Raw genomic sequence first — 19,096 nt, forward strand, 5'->3', positions numbered from 1 at the left:
GGCTCTGCACCAGGGCTGCAGGTACAGCCGTATCTTGCGCATCTTGACGGTGCCGTCAAGACTCAAGCCTGGGAAAAAGGCAGCGTACGAGTCAGGAGGAACATTCCATGGTCCAGATCTCGCGGGTAATTGCCGGCGTTGTCACTTTGACGGTTGACACTGAATATGAAAACGAGACTTTTTTTGGTTTCTTTTTTCTGGATTCAGTAAGAGCACCAGAGAGAGGAGTCCCGGACAACAGATACTTGCGGCACAGGGCGGCAAAAGTGACAAAACCACTTCGGCTCAGACTCGTCACTTCGGAGAGGCACGACTCGCGCCTCACAACAGTCCGAACATTGCGGATAAAGGGCCTCATCAGCCCCACCACGAATCCACGGCGCGAACTGGAATCACTCCAGGGCCAACCCGCCTGTCTCGCGATATCCAGCACACGGCCAATGAAGTCGCTGGAGCCCGGGATGCGTTGTCAATCTTCAATCTGCTAACCAGCTCCGTCGTCGACTGGTCTCTCTTGGGAGAAAGGCCAGCGGCTAACTAACTCTCAAGCTAAGGGCCAAGTAGGATCACCGTCCACTGCTTTCCAGCCTAGCTATGTTTTGCAATTTTCAAGTTTTCAACGCCCCCAGGCTCCAGGCTTGACCACCGACGATCCCTGCTGAGTGCTCTTGCCCAGGCCAGATCGAGTTCCTCGACCATTCCTCTTCCGACCTTCCGTTCCGGCGCCCGTGGGTATCCTTATCATTATCGCCCAAGCACTAAGGGCACAATTGCTTTTTCGGCTTTGTTCATGGCCTGAGGTCCGTCGCTGGCCGGTCACCTGCATCGACTGCTTCGAGTTAGCCCGACTTGCGAGGCGCTTCCTTCCGATCCGGAGGCGAGTTTCCTGGTGGGGTTTCCCTGGCCTCTTCGATGGTGAGTGGTGACAATTAATGGAATTGCGCTCGACAGCAGCACTTGCCATGATGAGTCCGCTCCATGCCAATTTTACTACTCACAGCAGATGAGCAGAAGGCGAGGAGGAGCCCCGCAAGATCTGCCGCAGTATGTACGACGGCTGCGGGCGTCGGGCCGTCGGTAGCGCTGTGAGTTCTGATCCTTGTCATTGCCATTATTATGACTCGTAGTACTCCGCTTCTTTCAGGCTTGACGCAAAAATAATTGTAATAATCTCGCAAGCCAGGATCAAGAACCGAGAACAAAGGGCCATCTACTCCAATCCACAGCCGGTGAAACCTCCATCCGGGTTTTCGAGTGGAGAGTGGAGGATGGGGGAAGAAGCACCCAGGAAGACACTTAGGTAGGTAATAGGCGGCCCGCTCCGTGCAGTATGCTTAAGCTGCCCTGGAGGTTTGGCTGAGAGCAAGAAACAAGTACGTACGGAGTAAGTTCAAAGTATGTAGCATGACGAAGGAAACCCAGAGTTGACTTGCAGCGGTCGTTGGCCTGGATGGCTTGGCCGATTCTTCAGCCTGTGCGGGAAGGGTCAGGCGTGCATAACGGACAGGCAGGCAAGCAGGCACGCCGACAGGCAAGTCCTGGCGCCGGTTGGACTACTGTATGTCATAGTTTGCTTGAACTCATGGGTGCTGACAGGAGTTCATCAAGGTGGGCGGCCGGGTGTCAGGGCACGAGAGTCAAGATAATCTGACACTAGCATCGCATAGCAGGACAGGGCAGGACAGAACAGGGCAGGAGCACGGTATCACTCCTGCGAATGCTCGGACCCTCCCTGATCGGACATCATCCATCCAGACTCCAGCAGAGGCGAGACGTCAGACAAGGCATTTGTCCTCCAAGACACGCCCGACAAAGAGACTGGGATTAGAAAAAAAAAGCAAGTTTACGAAGCAAACATTCCAGACAGGTGCGGCCATCGAATTGACGCAAGCCTCTCACTTACCGACACTCGATGGCAGTCACCGACTCCAGAAACAAGAGAATGATGGGGAAAAGGCCGGAAGAGACAGGCAGAGGTGGGGGGCGAAGATGGTGGGGTACGACTGTTGGAGTCGTGGATAGCCCAAGCTGCACAGACAGACTAGGGCGAGGAAACGCAAGGGGTAGGATGCAGAAGAAGGTTCCGGACCTATCACCTCTGGACAACTTCGAGCAACTGACAATTCATCCAGCCGATGAGATAAGAGGTATCAGTGCGAAACAGCGGTGAGGCCTGCCTCAACATTCTTGTCTTCGCCATTCGTTTGCCCCGGGTTGAGAGGATGATATTGAGGGGGAGCACTCTGGCATCTGAGTGTCGAGCGTAAAATACAGTCACTGGATCAAATGAAAATAACACAGACCAGGGAGCCACTGGAGACGGGCACCGCGAGACTAGCCCGGAGGCCAGCACCGTTAGCCTGCGACTAACACTGGGCAAGAGGCGCGACAAAATGATGTACATATCCTCAACCTTCTTTCCTTCAGGGCGTCAGTCAACCCAACTATTTTTAAAATTATTAATAGCCCTTCCGCTTTCCAAATTCCATCTCGGGCGGGTTGATGCGAGGAGGCCAGTCCTTAATATGGCCATGAACCAAAACTAATTTTAATAGTAATAATAGTAAACGCATCGTTCGCAGCCATCTGCCAGATAGACTACCTTTTAGTCATGTACTAGCACGTAGTCTACTTAGTCGTCGAACTAGCATGTCTCTCATGTACATTTATGTACTATGCATGTACGCAAGTAATACGGCTGTACATATCGACCACGTACAGCTAATCGTGCCTTCGGCTTAGCTGCTGCTCTGGTCCTCTGACATCCACGACCGAGCTCTGAGATGTTCGACATTCGCAGGTCTCGTGAAACGCAGCAAGCCAATAGTGATGCAGGCGATGCGCGGGCGGGGGGGGAGGGCCAGAACCAGCCTGCCTACCACTGGCTAGATTGGCGGAGAATTAAGCTTGATGAGGGCGACTTCTTGAGGACTCCGGACTATCGATGTGACGAAACCGCCCGTTCACGCTCTCGAGAAGAGTTTGATGGTTGCTTGCGAAGAGGGTTGCTCGCAATTTTACGAAATGATGGCTGGCTGGCTGTTGACCGACTCTGTGGTTGGCGATGACAGGTCTGATTGTTGCTGGAGCTGGAGATAAAACAAGGACCAGTACAGTTCGGTAGTAGCACCGCAATTCCGAGATGAGAGGTTGGAAGGGTCTCTCGAAAGAAGGGGGAACTCAATAGCATTTGCAGTTATTGATTAATGAATATTATTGTTCAACCGCCATAACGTCGTTCCTTCGGACTCATCAGCCACCGTCTTGTCACGAGAGGTTCGACCTCCCTACCAGACTCGAACCAAAAAAAAAAAGAAAAAAAAAAAAAAAGACGCGACAGACAGGGAGAGACAAGTTGAGTCGTGACAGCTGGCTGGGGAGCAGAGAGGGAGAAGAATGTCAGAGCCTTGGGAGATCGCCGCCACCTGGTTTCGTGGTGCACTCTGGGCCACTGATTTTCTCTGCTGGCTGCGCGAATCCCTGCCACTCTGCTGGGTTGCTTCTGGCCTGGCCCGTGTAACCTCCTTGGTTGATTCTCGCGTGCTTGCATTGGTTCGTTTTCCAATCCTGAGGGCGCGACGATGGGCAGAAAGAACACCTGGGCAGCAGAAGTCGGGGATGCCGAGAAGACGGAGGACTGTACTGCTGAAGACAGACACATTCAACTGTTGACTTCTCTGGCGCTGAGCAAGAGAGAGCGTGTGTGCGTGATTTTCGGAGTCTTCGAAGAAGAAAAGAAATGGAAAAAGCACCGAATCGTCTGAGGAAGGAAATCCTTCGTCCATTGCCGCTTAATTTGATGTGTATTATTACAGGACTATTCCTGATTGCCATTATTTCATTTCCAATATTCTTGTAATATTTTTTTTCCCTTTGTCACTCCTCACTGCTCACCTTCTTTTTCTTTTTCTTTTTTTGCTTTTTTTTCTGCTTCGCGTCCACAAGTCACCGCCATTTGACCCTGATGTCTTGGGTTGACCTTTCTAGAAAATAACCCCCTCGTAGTTAGAACCCTTGTTTATTACTTAATTCACGATATACTTTATTAGCTATAGTACTTGGTCCGTGGTAGCCCATTCCGAGGTTCAGTGGGCCCCGGGTTCATCGTGGAGCCAGCGGACCGTGGAACTCATCTTGATCGGACTGGGCTGTCGATAATTGCGAGGACTCTGGACGGAGTAAATTTAGGATGAGTTGTGAGTCTGTGGCTGACTGTCTGGATGATAGTGATTAACTGACCGATGATCCACTCCGACTAGCTAGCATCATCCCAGCTCCGAGGACGATCGAATGACTTACAGCTCGATCGGTCCTAACAGTTCTTGTCCGCCGCCAGTCTTGCTTTAGCCTTTCGGTGGAATTATTATTAGCAGTAGCCGTGAGCGAATCCATGGAACCGCGCTGTCTGGGTTCCATTGGAGCAAGAGTAGGGGTAGTAGGAGTAGTAGTAGTATTTCGTTGTTTGTACTGCCAGTCAGTGACTTCTCGGAGCTGGATCGGCGGGCTGGTGAGATCCTTGCTTGGTGGCGGTTGCGAGAACAACTCGTCGTGTCTGAGCTTGACACAGCAGTAGGGGTTCTCATTCTCAAACATAGCGCGAGAACAGTCGCCAGCAGCCAGCAGCCAGACAGCAGACGCAGAGCGCAGCGCAGACAGTCAGACACTGACAGAGCCAAGCCGACAGCTCTTTCCCGTCTGAGCAGTCAGGAAAGATCAGGAAGTCTGGCACTAAAGTGCACGGTTGTCAATCCCACTCGCTCCTCGCGGCTCCACTTGATTGTCATTTATTCGCATTTGCAATTTTTAGTTACCGCTGCCCTCTGAGTATTTATCCCTGGGTGTTGAATTATTGCTGACACCTGGGTTTGATTAACGACTATTTGATTCCTTTTTACCCTCTTAAGACGAGCTCGACTGACGGTGCTGTTATACCAGAGCGCTTCGATCTCTTCTTTCTTTTTCTCCTCCGCCTCGCCCGATCTTAAGAGCAGCGTCTCTGGCAAGCAATTGCCTTGCAGCGTCTCCTACATTTCCGCGCAGCAGGTCTCGGTCTGAACTCGAAGCTTCAGCGCTTCCAGTGCTTCACACGTGCGGTACGTCCTTTCTTGTTGTCTGCAAAGGGGTTCTGTTCTGGAACACCTCCTTCCCAGCATTCTGCTCTGTATCTGCCCTTCTCGTTATCCACCAGGCGGCCAGCGAGCGGCCAGCCTCCCGCTAAAACGCGGCAGCCGAACGGGACAAGTCTTGATCCCCTCCTACACCACCACCACCCTCCACTTTCTGCTTCAAAGCATTCCTTCAAGCCCTCAATCCCTCAATCCCTTCGTCAAGCCTTGAACGGTGTTGCAGCCCATCCCCAGAGTTCGCTGCTTGCTCAGCCTTCTGTTTCTGCCCCCCCGCCGCGGTTTCACTCCCAGCTGCAGAGACCAGCCGAAGCTTGGACTGCGTTTGCTGTGCTCCCCCAGCCTCCTCCTCTCCACCTTTCTGTATGATCTGCTTCTGCCGCAGCTGCAGCTCTGCAATCATTCAGTCTTCACGCCCTTTACCGCCTGCTTGCTCTCTCTGGGTCATGATCGCCCCCCGAACAATTATTGTCTGAGATTTGGTGCTTTTTGATTTGATTTTCTTTTTCTTTTTTCTCTTTCCAGACCTGCCTCCCCCTCTCTTCTCCGATCACTCTCCCCTGCCCTTCTCGCCCTTTGCCATTTTTCCCTCGGACTTCTATTTTTTCCCTTCCCCACCGACCTCCTCCTCCTGCTCTTCTCCTTGGTCCGCCGCCATCTATCCCTTTCGCTTGTCGCCTTTTATACATACTCGCGCTGTTCCGTCGCTTTCTCGTCTGCATCAATTCTCTTCATTCTTCGTTTTGTGCTTCGCTTCGTCCATGTGCTACGAGTAATGATCCCTCGACTCACGCTTGCTTTGCTCGCTTTCTAGACCCTCCCGCCGCTTCCACTGGAGCTTGTTCACTTGCCACTCTCGACGACTTTGCTACGACCTGTTATGACTCTTGTACGAGCCTGATTTAAAATTCGCTGCAGCACGCATACATATCATTTGTCTCCCTTTGCCACTTCTGCTGCTCGCTTTGGTTTCTGTGCGGACTTCAAACAGCCTTTTTTTGTTCACGCTTGGATACTCCTCGCGTCGCTTCTTCCCCGCTCCGTTCTTACGACTTGAAACGAGACCCATGATTTCGCGCTTCCGCTGTTGACGTCCCGAACCCCTTGGTCTTTGCCGCTTGAAGCTCTGCCGTGGTCTGGCTCCTTGATTTTCCTCGGATGTAGATTTCCCACTATCAACTGCAGCCTATTTCTCGACCCGTTTGCCTGCAATCTAAAGCGCTGTTTACGCTTACGACGTTTCACGAAGCTTGCCACGATTGCTCTTCCTTGCATTTGCGCATTGCCATTTGGAGCCTTTTATTTATTATTATTTTTTTTTTTTTTTGCTGCTTCGTTATTGCACTTTGCACTTCTCTCAACGACATCTTTTGCATATTTGCTGCGAGCTCTCCGTCTTCTCGACATCTCTTTCCTATCTCATGATATTCTAAAAACACAACAAACACAACTCAAGAGACTTATTATAACGTTGGGAGGCTTACGAGTCCAACGTTCAACCGCCCCGTCCTTCTTTCCATTTCCTAGGCCCGTTCTTCGCAAACCGAAAAACTGGAGCTGCCGTCGATCTCCCAGGTCCACACCAGAGGTCCTGTTGATATCCCTTGGTATAACCACCACGCCGCAGAGAGACCCTTGTTGTCTGGCGACAGACTTCCGGCTCTAAGCTTACCGACGGCCTCACAGCCGCCGATCTCGGGCCAGTCCTATCGGACTAGCTACGACGACGCGCCGGCTCCCTCTAACCAGAGCAGCGCCAGAACCAGCCTTTCAGGCTCTGCGCCTGTGTACGAAGCCAGGAGCCCGCCGTCATCGTCCGCAGATCTACCGGCTGGTGGCCAGGCCCGACTTTCTTTGGACTCCACCGCCTCTCAAGAATACAGCATTCCTCAGGGCTCCGTCAGTGAGAGCTACTATCCCAACCAACCTCAGATGGCTAGCATGAGTCAACCCCAACCGTACATGGATGTGCATTCACATCTGTCGTCGGGACAGCCATATGCCTCTCACCCTGCGCCAGCTGGAGGATTGACCCATTACCAGTACCCGCAACAACCTCCTGTGCTACAGCCTACATCGACATATGGACCAGCCAGCTCTTACCCACAGTATCCCTACCCTAACGGCGTGGCATCTTCTCAGTCCGCGCCCCCGCCTCCGTCAACCTCAATTAGTAGTCAGGTCCCGGCTCAATTACTGCCTCTACCGGGTAAGTTTGATGAATTCCACGTTTGACAAAATGTTTGGTTTTTTTGTACTGATTTTTTCTAGTGACCAACCACCCCGTGTCTGCCCCTGGATATGGAAACAACACTGGGGCACCAATGCAAGGGTATGTGTATGATCCGACAGGCCAGATGGCACCCCCCGGAGCCAAGCCTCGGGTTACGGCTACATTGTGGGAAGACGAAGGTAGTCTCTGCTACCAGGTAGAAGCTAAAGGAGTGTGTGTTGCTCGACGAGAAGGTAAGGCCCGCCATTTTTATGCTTATCATTTTTGATCTAGAGACCTGTACTAAGCTTTGCAGATAACCACATGATTAACGGCACGAAGTTGCTCAATGTTGCGGGCATGACTCGAGGCCGCAGAGATGGTATTCTTAAGAGCGAAAAAGTCCGAAACGTGGTGAAGATTGGGCCCATGCACTTGAAGGGTGTTTGGTAAGTTTAACTGATGGCGTTACTTTCCTTCTCAATCGCTAACTAAAAGCAGGATTCCGTTCGAGCGCGCCTTAGAATTTGCAAACAAGGAGAAGATCACAGATCTACTATACCCCTTGTTTGTCCACAACATTGGTAGCCTGCTGTACCACCCAACCAACCAGACCCGAACGAACATGGTAGTGCAGGAGTCGCAACAGCGGCGACTCGATGGTCCCCAGCCTGCTCGCACCCCCCAAGCTCCCCAACCCCCTAGCCTACACCACCATCATTCCCTACAAACACCCGTTTCCACTCACATGTCTCAGCCTCATCCGATGGCCTCGCAACCCGGGGCCCGGCCCAGCATTGACCGCGCTCATACATTCCCTACTCCACCTGCGAGTGCTTCGAGCCTAATGGGAATTACCAGCCAGGGTAACTCCTATGAGTGGGGCCAGGGGATGAACTCAGGTGTTCCTAACTCTCAGCCATTGTCTATCGACACCAGCTTGACCAATGCACGATCAATGCCAACAACGCCAGCTACGACACCACCTGGAAACAGTATGCAGGGAATGCAATCATACCAACCACAGTCCGGCTATGACTCCAAACCTTACTACTCGGCAGCCCCATCCGCGCACGCTCACTACGCTTCTCAACAACCTTTGCCGCCGCAACCGATGGCGCCGTATGGGCACTCAATGCCAAGTTCGTACATGAAAGGTGATATGGCGCCGCCGTCCTCGCAACGTGGATCTATAAGTCATCCTGAACCGGACTCTGATATGAAGTCGGAACGCTACGGACACAGCAGCGGACATGTTGGTGGCGGAACGTCAGAAGCCGAACAGGAACCGGAGTATGTTCAGCATGACAATGGCTACAACACCGGTCGCGGCTCGTACTACACCACCACTCCTTCTGTCGGCGGCCTTGCCGGCGATCATTCTCAGCTTACGCAAGACATGACTGGCTCTCCTCAGCAAAACGGCTCTGGGCGCATGACTCCCCGTACAAGTGGTGCCGCTCCTCAGTGGGCCCCAGGATACAGCACACCCCCACGACCAGCCGCTGCCAGCAGCTTGTACAACATTGTTAGCGACACGCGAGGAACGTCCGCCACAAACGGAACCACATCTGACAACTACTCCGTGGCCTCTAACTCTGGTTACTCTACTGGATTGAACGGATCGCTGGGATCCAACAAGCGTATGCGTGAGGATGACGACGACCGCATTGCTCGGCCGGACAGCCGTGATGACTACGACAGCAAGCGTCGCAAGACCTTGACAGAAGCCACCGTTGGTGGCCCTGTGGGTGGTGTTCCTCTTGGACTCCAACCCATGAAAGCTGGCGGCAGTCTCATGGCTGGTCGCCGTTAAATCATGCCAACGAAAATCAACAAAAGAACAAAAAAAAGACACTTTTTTTTTTGGGAAAGGAGCAAGACAAAAAGGATTGTTGAATTATGGTTGAATCTCTTCTCGGGGTGCATTATGGTTTCATAAAGTTTTTCTTTTCTGTTTCTTTTTCTTAATAGAACACGCTCGCACTGTTCTGAGTATCAGGTTGTCGCATTCTGTCTGCGCCAGACCTGGTATCTCGATTTACTCTGTTTACTCGCGCGCCCGACGGATGTTGGACATGACTGGGGCGCCTGGACAAGGGTGTCCGCCGGTCTGGGCATGGTTGAGATTTATCATGGGGAAGACTTCGTGGCCATAAAGTTGTGTGAATGACTTGCAAAAGGATATGTATTCTGGGTTTGTTTCTGGTGCAGCGTTCTGAAGTCGCCTCTCTGCTTTTTGGCTGCCTCTTGGAAGGCAAGCACGGCCTGTGATTGTTTGTGACCGGCTATATTTATGACCATGATGAAACGAATTTCCTTGACGAGCTATCAATATTATTTTACCTGGTTTGCATTGATATCATCCCTGTAGGATTTCCATAGTCTTTCTAAACTTGACAGTGTATGTGACTTGACTGGGCTTAAATTTGAGTGACATGCTGTGTTGTGGATGGGCAGAAGCTGTGTTCTCCTAGGAAAACCTACCCTGTAAGTAACTCCGCATCCGATCAGCATTGATCAATCAAACATAAGGCAAGAATAGCAGCTGACCCTTGGAACTGAAGAACCGCGTGGGGACTCCGCAGCTGTGGCACGGACTGAATCTGGATTCCGATCAATAACCGGAGAAACTTGGAGGGCTGTTTCAACCGCGCCATAAAGGGGAATTACCCCCGCATCCTTCTGGGGGTAATTTAGCCCGCGCGACAACGAGGTGTTGGAGGGTATAAGAGGGGTCGACGAGGTCACCATCTTGAAACCAGGAATATTCCCATCTCAAACCCATTCAGACTGAAGAACAAGTACGTGAGCAAGATGATTACAGTCACCTACGCTGCTCTTACCGGCCTCCTGGTCCTGGTCTACTTTGTGATATGGCCTGTCTTTGAGTACTTCCGCGACCCCAAGGGTATGCTCCTCTATTATTTGATCCGTTGATGATGAGCGACTGTTGCTGACAGTTATAGGTCTCCGCCGGTACCCTAACATGTCCCTGTTCTCCGGCATGTCGGCGATCCCCTTCATGTTGATGGCTTCACGCAAGTTCCGCTCGAAGGAGCTCCAGGAACTGCACCAAACACACCCAGTCCTTCGCACTGGCCCGAACACACTCTCTTACGGGGATGTCCGCGCTATCAAGGACATCTATGGCCACAATACCCGCTGCATCAAGGACCCATCCTACATCGTCTCTGCTGGTTCACATTACCATCTGGCGGATGTAATCGACCGGTCTGACCACTCTCGCAAGCGCAAGGTCCTATCGTCTGCGTATGCCTTGAAGAACCTTGAGACATGGGAGCACAAGGTTAGCGACAAGATCGTCCGCCTGGTCAAGCACTTTGACAGCATCTGTACCGCCCCTCTTCCTGCTGGCCAGGAGAAGCCCGACCCCGCCGACCTCACCGTCGACTTCCGGGCGTGGACGAACTTCTTCAGTCTCGACGCCATTGTGGATATCGGCCTGAGCGAGAAACTCGGCTTCCTAGACCAGGGAAATGACATGTGCACAGCCGAACGCAAAGACGGCACAACCTACCGAACGTCCCTCCGCGAAGCCCTCTACCCAAACGCAAGAAAGCAGTCTCTCATCCTCTGGAACTATGGCTGGTACCCCATCATCAACAAGTGGGTGAATATCATCCCGTACTTTGCCAAGATGCAAAAGTCCGGCGACACGTGGGAAGACATCGTCTGGCACCACGCCATGCAGCGACGCCGGCGCTACGAAGCCGGCGAAAAGCTCGACGACTTCTTTTCCGCCCTGATGGACGACAAAGCCGGTAAACCGCACGCACTAGAATGGGGCGAGGTCTCCGCCGAAATCAATATCATGATGAACGCGGGCTCCGTAACAACCGCCATCGCAATCACAAACGTGATGTACCAGTTGCTGAAGAACCCAGAAACGCTCGAAAAACTCCGCGAGGAAATCGACTCTGTCTATGACTCCGAGGATGAGGTCGTCGCCGCCTACGATAAAGTAAAACACCTGCCCTACCTCCGCGCCTGTCTCGACGAGTCCCTCCGAATCTTCCCCCCAACCTCCCACGGCCTCCCTCGCGAAACACCACCCGAGGGGATGGAAATCCTCGGCCAGTGGGTCCCCGGAAACACCTCCGTTAGTATGTCTGCGTACGTCGCGCATAGAGACGAGAGCGCTTTCCCACAGGCACACCTGTACAAGCCTGAGCGGTGGCTCGGCGAGGAAGGAAAGGCCCTGGGGCCCTACTTTGTTGCGTTCAGCGCTGGCGCTCGATCGTGTATTGGCCGTAACATCTCGTACCTGGAGCAAACGGTCATTCTTGCGACGCTGGTGCGGAGGTATGAGTTTGCCCTGCCGGATAAAAACTGGGAGTTGCAGAGGGAGGAGACGATGAATATGATCTTGGGTGGTATGCCGGTTAAGGTTTGGCGGAGGGAGCTTGATGTTGATGCTTAAAACGATTCCAACTAGACTAGACTTTTTTGTTTTCTTTATATCTCTCTTCTTGTTGTTTATCCTTTTTCTTGATTGTTGCTTTGAAATGGGGACATGATGGGTTTAGCATTTTGGATTGTCTGTGCTTTTAGCGGGATTAGTTGAGAGAAAGTACACTTTAACTACGTAAGATGAACTAGAGTGAGGTCTTCCTGAATTTGGACTATTTTTTGGTGCTTTCGGAAGGTTCGTCGGGGTGTGTGGTTACTTTTCCGTATAGATACATTGGAAGCTTGTGATTGATAACAGCACATTCTTCCACATTCTCCATTGGTGTGAAAAGAACTAACCAGGTGCATTTCCATCTACCATTCTATCTGAAAGGTCAGTTTTGTTTTCCCCCTAAGAAGGATAGGCGGTTGTAGGTAATTTAGTGGCTTATTGAAACCAGTATGGGATACAGTCGGGACTCTGCTCCTACACCGTGGAGATGCAACGGTCGACGTCACAGGCCCTTGAGAATTGAGACACTGTTACTGTTCACCTAATATTGCGGGGAAGATCCTCCAGATGGTGACTGTGGACGCTGCGGTCGAGTCATGGAGGCGAGCGGGCTAAATTTCCTCACCTACAACCCCCGCGTTCAGAACGGGAAATATTCCCCATCTCCAACGCCCCTCCGCCTCATCTCTAAGACTCTGAGTTTTTCTCCAGAATAGAGAAAACGAACGCCGACCAACAGGTATAAGTATGCCTCTTTCCATAATCTCTGGTCGATCGAATGCACAGCTTCGCCAGCCAAAATGGCCTCCCTAATCACCCTCCAGACCCAACCTAACACGGCCGACTACGTCGCTCTCACTTTTCTTTCCCTCGTGGGAGCTACGTTCTTATCTCGTGGCCTCCTTTGGGACAGACCTGACCCCTACAAACATCTTCTTTATGAGAGACCACAGCTCAAATATGGTAATGACGCGGCTGCAAAGGCAGAGCAGCAGACGAGAAACATTGCTCGCCGACTCGAAGAGACAAACTCATCCATTGTCGTCTTCTGGGGTTCGCAGTCTGGAACAGCCGAGTCCTTCGCCCATAGACTTGCCAGAGAAATTACCCTGAGGTTCGGGCAGAACACCCTCACAGCTGATCTCAGTGACTACGACCCGGCGTCGATTACTGAGATCTCGTCCTCGAAGCTGGCCATCTTCATCCTCTCGACTTATGGCGAGGGAGACCCGGCAGATAACACAATTGAGTTCTGGGATTGGCTAAACAGCAATGATCGAAATGAGGAGAAGAAGCAGAAGCTGTTTTCTGAGTTGAGATACTTTGCTTTCGGGCTGGGAAACTCCAACTATAAGTTCTACAACCGGATTATTGACCGTGTCGTTGAGGTTCTTGATGAACAGGGCGCCAATGCCCTTCTTCCTGTGTCCAAGGCGAATGACGCGAATGGGGGGACGCAGGAGGACTTTATCTCGTGGAAGGAGACTCTTTTTGCTTTCTTCCGCGAGTCTTTGGGTTTCACGCAGTCTGAGCTCGTTTACCAGCCTACCATTACCATCAAGCCTGATGAAACTATCGAGGCTTCTGCTCTTCACCGCGGCGAGCCTCGTCACTCGCCGAGTCCTGTTGCAATTCCCATCACGGATATTAGACAGCTTTTCGAGCCTACCTCGGATAGACACTGCCTGCATCTCGATTTGGATATCTCCTCCACCCCCGACGTGGTCTATAAGACCGGAGACCACCTCGCTGTCTGGCCGTCGAACCCAGACGAAGAGATCGACCTGCTTCTTCAGATGCTGGGTCGTACCAACGAAGCAGACACACCTATCTCCATCTCCGGTATCGAGGGTGCAGAAGAGGACACTGTGAAGAAAGTCCCCTCTCCAACAACCCTTCTTGTCCTCCTCCGTCACTACCTCGAAATCACCGCCCAGATCCCACGAGACATCCTCTCCACGCTTGCCCCCTTCGCCCCAACCGAAGAGGCAAAGTCCTTCCTCACAGCCCTAGCAAGCGGTAAGGAAGCGTACGCCGACTTCACAAGGCGGAACCACCTCACTCTCGCGCGAGTCCTCGCTGCCTCATCCGGAAACCAGCAATGGTCCAACCTCCCGGTCTCGTATATCCTCGAAATCCTGCCATCACTACAGCCCCGCTACTACTCAATCTCCAGCAGTAGCGTCGTCTCCCCACGCAAAATCTCCCTCACTGTTCTTGTCCTCTCCACCCCGTTAGCCGAGAACACCGCTGTCTCAATACCAGGCCTCACCTCAACATACCTCCTCTCCCTTGCCGACACTCCACAGACAAACCAGAACACTATTCTCCCAACGTACACAAACACTCTCCTTCCGCTCACAGACGCCAATGAAGCTAGCGGCAGCAACAACAACAGCGAACCACGACGAAAAATTCTCGCCCACCTCCGCCGCTCAACATTCAAGCTCCCGCGCCTACAAACAGCCCCCCTAATCCTAATCGCCGCAGGCACAGGCCTAGCCCCCTTCCGCGCCTTCCTGCACGAGCGGCGCCAGCTCCTAAAAATCGGCCGCGATGCTGGCAACATGCTTCTCTTCTTCGGCTGTCGCCGCCCAGACGAAGACTTCATCTACAAGGCTGAGCTTGAAGAGATGCAGGCTGCATTCGGGAGCCAGCTGAAGATCATTACGGCGTTCTCGCGCGACCCGGGCTCTGAGAGGAAGTACGTCCAGGATTGTGTCGTTGAACGAAAGGGTGATGTTTGTGAGATGCTGGTTGAGCAGAGGGGGAACCTTTATATCTGTGGACGGGCCGGGATGGCGAGAGAGGTTGAGAAGAGGGTTACAGCTTTCCTTGGGAGTGAGAAGGGGTGGAGCGAAAATGAGGCTGAGACGTGGGTTAGGGGTATAAAGAGGAGGAACAAGTGGCAGGAGGATGTTTGGGGGTGATCATACATTTGGCAGATTAGGGTAATTCGTTGTCTGATTTGTCTGATTTACATGGGTAGATTGTTTAGATTTTCTTTCTATGTCAATAGATCGTCTCGGCCGAACCAGATCTACGTGATTAGTTCTTGAATATTTAAATGTAAGTTTTTTTTCTTGGGTCTACTCTAGTTTATTCAAAAGCTGCTGGCTCTATTTACTGCCTTGCATCTCTATTCTGGAATATGCCCTGCCATATATCCATCCACTGCTTCTGCTTGTATGATAACGGCTGCTGCGGATCCCGGAACATAGCAGCTAAGATCTCTCGCACCCGGGTTGAGAGCACCTTAATCGCAAGCATGGACTTCCAATCTCTAATCGAGAACCGGATCCGGTTGGTGTCGATAGACAGAACGCCGGCATACATCTACCAATCGTCAGAACATACATATCCCGGAGGACCGAGCAGGATAAAATAGCCCGGATAAATAGTATAGCAAATTAAATAAAGCGCAAGCACGTACCTTAAAATCGTTCTCCCCACAAAGCACCGCCACAGCCCAGTCCTCCACAACGCTCGTCTCGAACGCATTATAATTGCGGTTCCGGCCCTGCATGATATGATAGTAGCTCAGGTACTTGACGACACTCGGATCCGAGCCTTTGTTGACAGATGTCGGGTGCAGCGTGACGGCTTGGTTATTCGCGATGTTACGCCATCCTTTGCCCTCGCGGGTTAGGAGCTTGGGGTAGAAGCTCCATGCGATGACAGACTGGATCAGCGTGTCGTTTGTGCTGTTTGTATCGTGGGTGGGCGGAGTGGTGAAGAAGTGGCGTTGGCGGGTGGAGCGGGCTCTATTTCCTTGTTAGTATACTGTTTTTTCTTTCTGTCATTCTGTTCTTGATTAAGGAGGGGTAGGAGGTAGGTAATTCCAGAATTGGAGATGGAGGGAGGCGGGGTGGGTACGGACCGATTGAGGGATGACTTCTGATTTGCGTCAAGGGTGATTAGGCCTGCGTCGGCGATGGAGACCATGAGCTGGAGTTTGACGTCTTCGATGTTGAGTAGTGTCTGAGGCGAGAGGAAATTCTTCCGGCAGAATGCATATTCGTTTGATCCGGGCGTGCCTCGTGTGCGTTTCCAGGCGCAATATGCGTTGTATACCGTTAGTAAATCCGAGTCACCTGCCAACGTCGTTAATATCCCCTTTCTTCTTGCTTGTGACAGCCTCGGGGAGATTTACCTCGTCGGAATGAAAGCCTAACTGCATCCTTCTGGGTGTTCGAGCCCATTGTGTTCACGAATGGCGATTTGCATGATAGAATAGCAGCTATGCTGATCGTCGCATCTAGACACCTGAAAAACGCACCATGGATGATGAGTTTACCCAAAAACACATCCAACGGGAGCTTGGCGAGCTGCAGTCCTAGCGGGGTAAGGTTTTCCGTGGATGTCAGAGCCTTCACCTCTTTCAAAGCGTCGATCGCCCGCCGAATGTTCTTTGAGGATGGCGGGTCAACCGCTTCCAGCAGAGTTGGCTCAACCTCCCCGAGCTTGCAGATCTTCACTCGCAAGACCAAGTCTTGGAGAGAAAGTCGGAGCATCTCCGGGGTTTGTTGTTCAGCCAGCTGAGCAGACGGTTAGCACTTTTCTTTTTGCGGCGTGGAGTCAGAGTTGAGAACATACGAGTTTGTCATGTCGGTGTTTCGTGAACATATGGAAACAAATACCCTTTTGCACTCGACCAGCTCGACCGCGTCGCTGTTTTGCGTTTGCTCGCGAGATAAACGCCTCCACTAGTCGGGATAGTTGACGTCGCTCGTCAAACCTACTATGGTTAGCTTAATATCAACGTCTATCCTAAACCAGCTACGCACCGCATGGTCTTCTCCTTGCCCGCATCAATGACAGCCGTGATGTCAGGGATTGTGATACCAGTCTCTGCAATGTTGGTGGCAATCACTATCTTCCGCATGCCCTCAGGCGGCACCACAAACGCCTTTTCTTGATCTTCGCTGGCGATTGACGAGTGAAGAGCGTGTATAATCCATCCGCGCTGGAATACCGGGTCTGATAAAAGTTCATCGTTTAGCCGACGGATTTCCGCCATACCTGGAAGAAACACTAGGATGGCTTTGCTGTAGTACTCCATTTCTGGGCTTGTTGCGAGTCTCATCAGCAGCTTCTTGATGAGCTGGTAGTCGAGTCGATATTCGTCGAAATTTAGAACCGTTTCTCGTGTTTGTTTAGAATAGCTTTCCAGTGTCGCTGCCATCCCAGTAGTTTCTCCCTGGCTTGCTTCCGCCTCGTCTTCATCTTCGTCATCGGCAGCGTTTGACTCGTTCTCGGATAGTCGATACTGTGTTAGCTCGACTGCATCCTCTAGGAACTTCGTTTCCACAGGGAAAGTCCGGCCAGGGATATCCAATACGGGGACACCGCCGAGATATTGTGCGAAGCGGTTGGACTCAAGGGTGGCAGACATGAGAATCAGCTTTAGATCTGGTCGTCTCTGCATTAATCGCCGGAGGACAATGAGGAGGAAGTCACTGTCAATCGAACGCTCGTGGACCTCATCCAATACAACGTGAGTAATGTCTTGGAAGTCGTCCGGGCGTTCCAACATCCGTACCACAACTCCCGTTGTCCTATTTCTGTTAGTTCAATTATTCTAATTTAGAGGGTGCGACATACGCGAATACCAGCCTCGTCGACTGACTGACTTTGCTCTCTAGCCTAACAGCAAAACCGAGTAAAGAGCGAGATGTTCCAATGTCGTTTTTACTTTCCCCCAGTTCCTCGCTTACTCTCCGCGCGAGCGAAATGGCAGAGATACGTCGTGGTTCAGTGACGTAGATTTTGCACGGGCGTCCTGACTGCATCTCATGCTCCAGAATAAATGAAGGTATCTGAGTACTTTTACCACTTCCGGTTTCACTGCAGATTATGAGAGCTCGGTGAGTATCAAGCATGCTCAGAATTTCGTCCTTGAAATCCCAAATCGGGAGATTCATTCGACCTTGAACCATGTGCTGGAAGGCAGGAGTGGATGACTTTTCCATCCAGATTCGGGACAACTGATCATTCGTCAGTGGTATCTCTTTTGTGCCCGCCTTTACTGGCGACCGAGTCCTTGGTGTTCCATTTCTCTTGCGGAAGTTATCAGAGAGTACAATATCGTCTTCGAAGGCGCCGTGATTTTCCTGTATCAGATTCCTCAGATTCTTGACGACCTGTTTGTCAGCTTCGTCCTCTTGCACCTTCTTTGCATTCGCAAATTCAGTCCAAAGATCTCTCCACGCGGCAGGGAGACGCATATAGGCTTTTCCTTCTTTTGAATTCTGCGGAAAGAGGATAAAAAGAGCAAAGGTGGATACGTATGCTTCGGCCTGCTGTAAAGTAGGTGTAGCTATCTTATCCATAGAGACGAACGTGGCATATGAGCTAGACTTGTGGGTGACTGCTTCTTGGGGAAATGGAGACGGCATCTCCTGTGGTTTTGGCCACCTCAACTCAAGCGCCATTCGGTTCAAATGAGATGATGATGAGATGTCCTTGTAAGTGACTTTGCAGCCAGAGTCTCTGGTAATATTTAATGTGAGTTACAGTCGTGGTTAAAAATACGATATGTGAAAAAGCAAGTGTAGCATACCGTGCCTTACACGCCTCTTCTAAGACACGGCGAGGGCTGAGACCTGTCCACTTGCCAAAGTCCCGGGTTTCGATGGAAGCCTTGTTCAGCTCCTCTGTGATTACGCCCAGCTCCAGGGTTGGCTCTTCTTCGGTCTGGAACATGTCTCCTAGAAGGCCACCAGCTTCACCATCCTCAAGAATTGGCGCAGCCTCTGGTTCTGGTTCTGGCTCCTTTTGTTCAGCCTGCTCTTTTTCTGTGTCGGGTTCCACCCGTCGATATATAGCAGCCTCCTTCCTGAGGTCATCTAGTTTTTCTCTCCAGAGGTACTCTGCCTCTTTGCGATCAAAGAGTACATCATTTTCGATACTTGAAATCTTGCGCTGGAGTTTCAGGGCTTGAGGGTCTTCCACGGTTGTGCTGGCAGACTGGCCCTTCTTGCCTTTCTTGGGTTTATCGTATATCTCCGGTCGGAGATTGTAGAGTCGGGTTTGCAGGTCCAGATACTTCGGGACCAATGTGTCCGGATCAAGAGAGCTATCGGAATCGTACAGGTCAGGTTGAGGAACCGCTTCTTTGAATGCCGGCTTGGTCTTGGATACTTTTTTGCCTGCAGCACTTTTAGGAGTGGACTGTCCGGAAGACTCTCGATCTGATTCATGTTAGCGTTTTCGCTTCACGCGACGCCGACACCTAGGGTTACCAGAAATCCAAGAAACGTTCTTGTCCGTGTCTTTACGCTGGCCGTTTGTCTGAGTATACGATGGAAGCTCTTCGGGGTCGCAATGCATTGC

General features: G+C 51.7%; 4 protein-coding genes across 4 annotated transcripts; 3 read left to right on the plus strand and 1 right to left on the minus strand.

Moving 5' to 3' along the window:
- Nucleotides 1-7,055: 7,055 nt before the first annotated feature.
- Nucleotides 7,056-9,151, plus strand: ASPVEDRAFT_129508 (KilA-N domain-containing protein; the record flags this gene model as incomplete). Its single annotated transcript, XM_040806638.1, has 4 exons — nt 7,056-7,332; nt 7,395-7,589; nt 7,652-7,784; nt 7,837-9,151. 4 exons carry the CDS (start codon nt 7,056-7,058, stop codon nt 9,149-9,151), a joined length of 1,920 nt encoding a protein of 639 aa, XP_040666801.1.
- Nucleotides 9,152-10,152: 1,001 nt separating this feature from the next.
- On the plus strand, nt 10,153-11,779 carry ASPVEDRAFT_52079 (cytochrome P450; the record flags this gene model as incomplete). The annotated part of the gene is made up of 2 exons (XM_040814573.1): nt 10,153-10,246; nt 10,305-11,779. 2 exons carry the CDS (start codon nt 10,153-10,155, stop codon nt 11,777-11,779), a joined length of 1,569 nt encoding a protein of 522 aa, XP_040666802.1.
- A 782-nt stretch (nt 11,780-12,561) lies between these two features.
- Nucleotides 12,562-14,691, plus strand: ASPVEDRAFT_27739 (NADPH cytochrome P450 oxidoreductase family protein; the record flags this gene model as incomplete). Its single annotated transcript, XM_040810040.1, has 1 exon — nt 12,562-14,691. One exon carries the CDS (start codon nt 12,562-12,564, stop codon nt 14,689-14,691), a length of 2,130 nt encoding a protein of 709 aa, XP_040666803.1.
- Nucleotides 14,692-14,821: 130 nt separating this feature from the next.
- ASPVEDRAFT_610084 (putative ATP dependent RNA helicase) lies at nt 14,822-15,866 on the minus strand. Its single transcript, XM_040815557.1, has 3 exons — nt 15,642-15,866; nt 15,195-15,525; nt 14,822-15,097 (listed from the first exon to the last, which is right to left on the minus strand). Exons 1-3 carry the CDS (start codon nt 15,704-15,706, stop codon nt 14,885-14,887), a joined length of 609 nt encoding a protein of 202 aa, XP_040666804.1. The 5' UTR covers nt 15,707-15,866; the 3' UTR covers nt 14,822-14,884.
- Between the last annotated feature and the right edge of the window lie 3,230 nt (nt 15,867-19,096).

The sequence above is a fragment of the Aspergillus versicolor genome (assembly GCF_001890125.1).
Source record: "Aspergillus versicolor CBS 583.65 unplaced genomic scaffold ASPVEscaffold_4, whole genome shotgun sequence".
Taxonomy (NCBI): domain Eukaryota; kingdom Fungi; phylum Ascomycota; class Eurotiomycetes; order Eurotiales; family Aspergillaceae; genus Aspergillus; species Aspergillus versicolor.

Bases quoted from the DNA above. Each gene is read 5' to 3' on its own strand.
- ASPVEDRAFT_610084 (XM_040815557.1), bottom strand. From the start codon at position 15,706: ATGGTCTCCATCGCCGACGCAGGCCTAATCACCCTTGACGCAAATCAG. The intron at 15,526-15,641 runs GTCCGTACCCAC...ACAAGGAAATAG, and splicing joins CAGAAGTCATCCCTCAATCG to AGCCCGCTCCACCCGCCAAC. The intron at 15,098-15,194 runs GTACGTGCTTGC...GACGATTGGTAG, and splicing joins GTGGGGAGAACGATTTTAAG to ATGTATGCCGGCGTTCTGTC.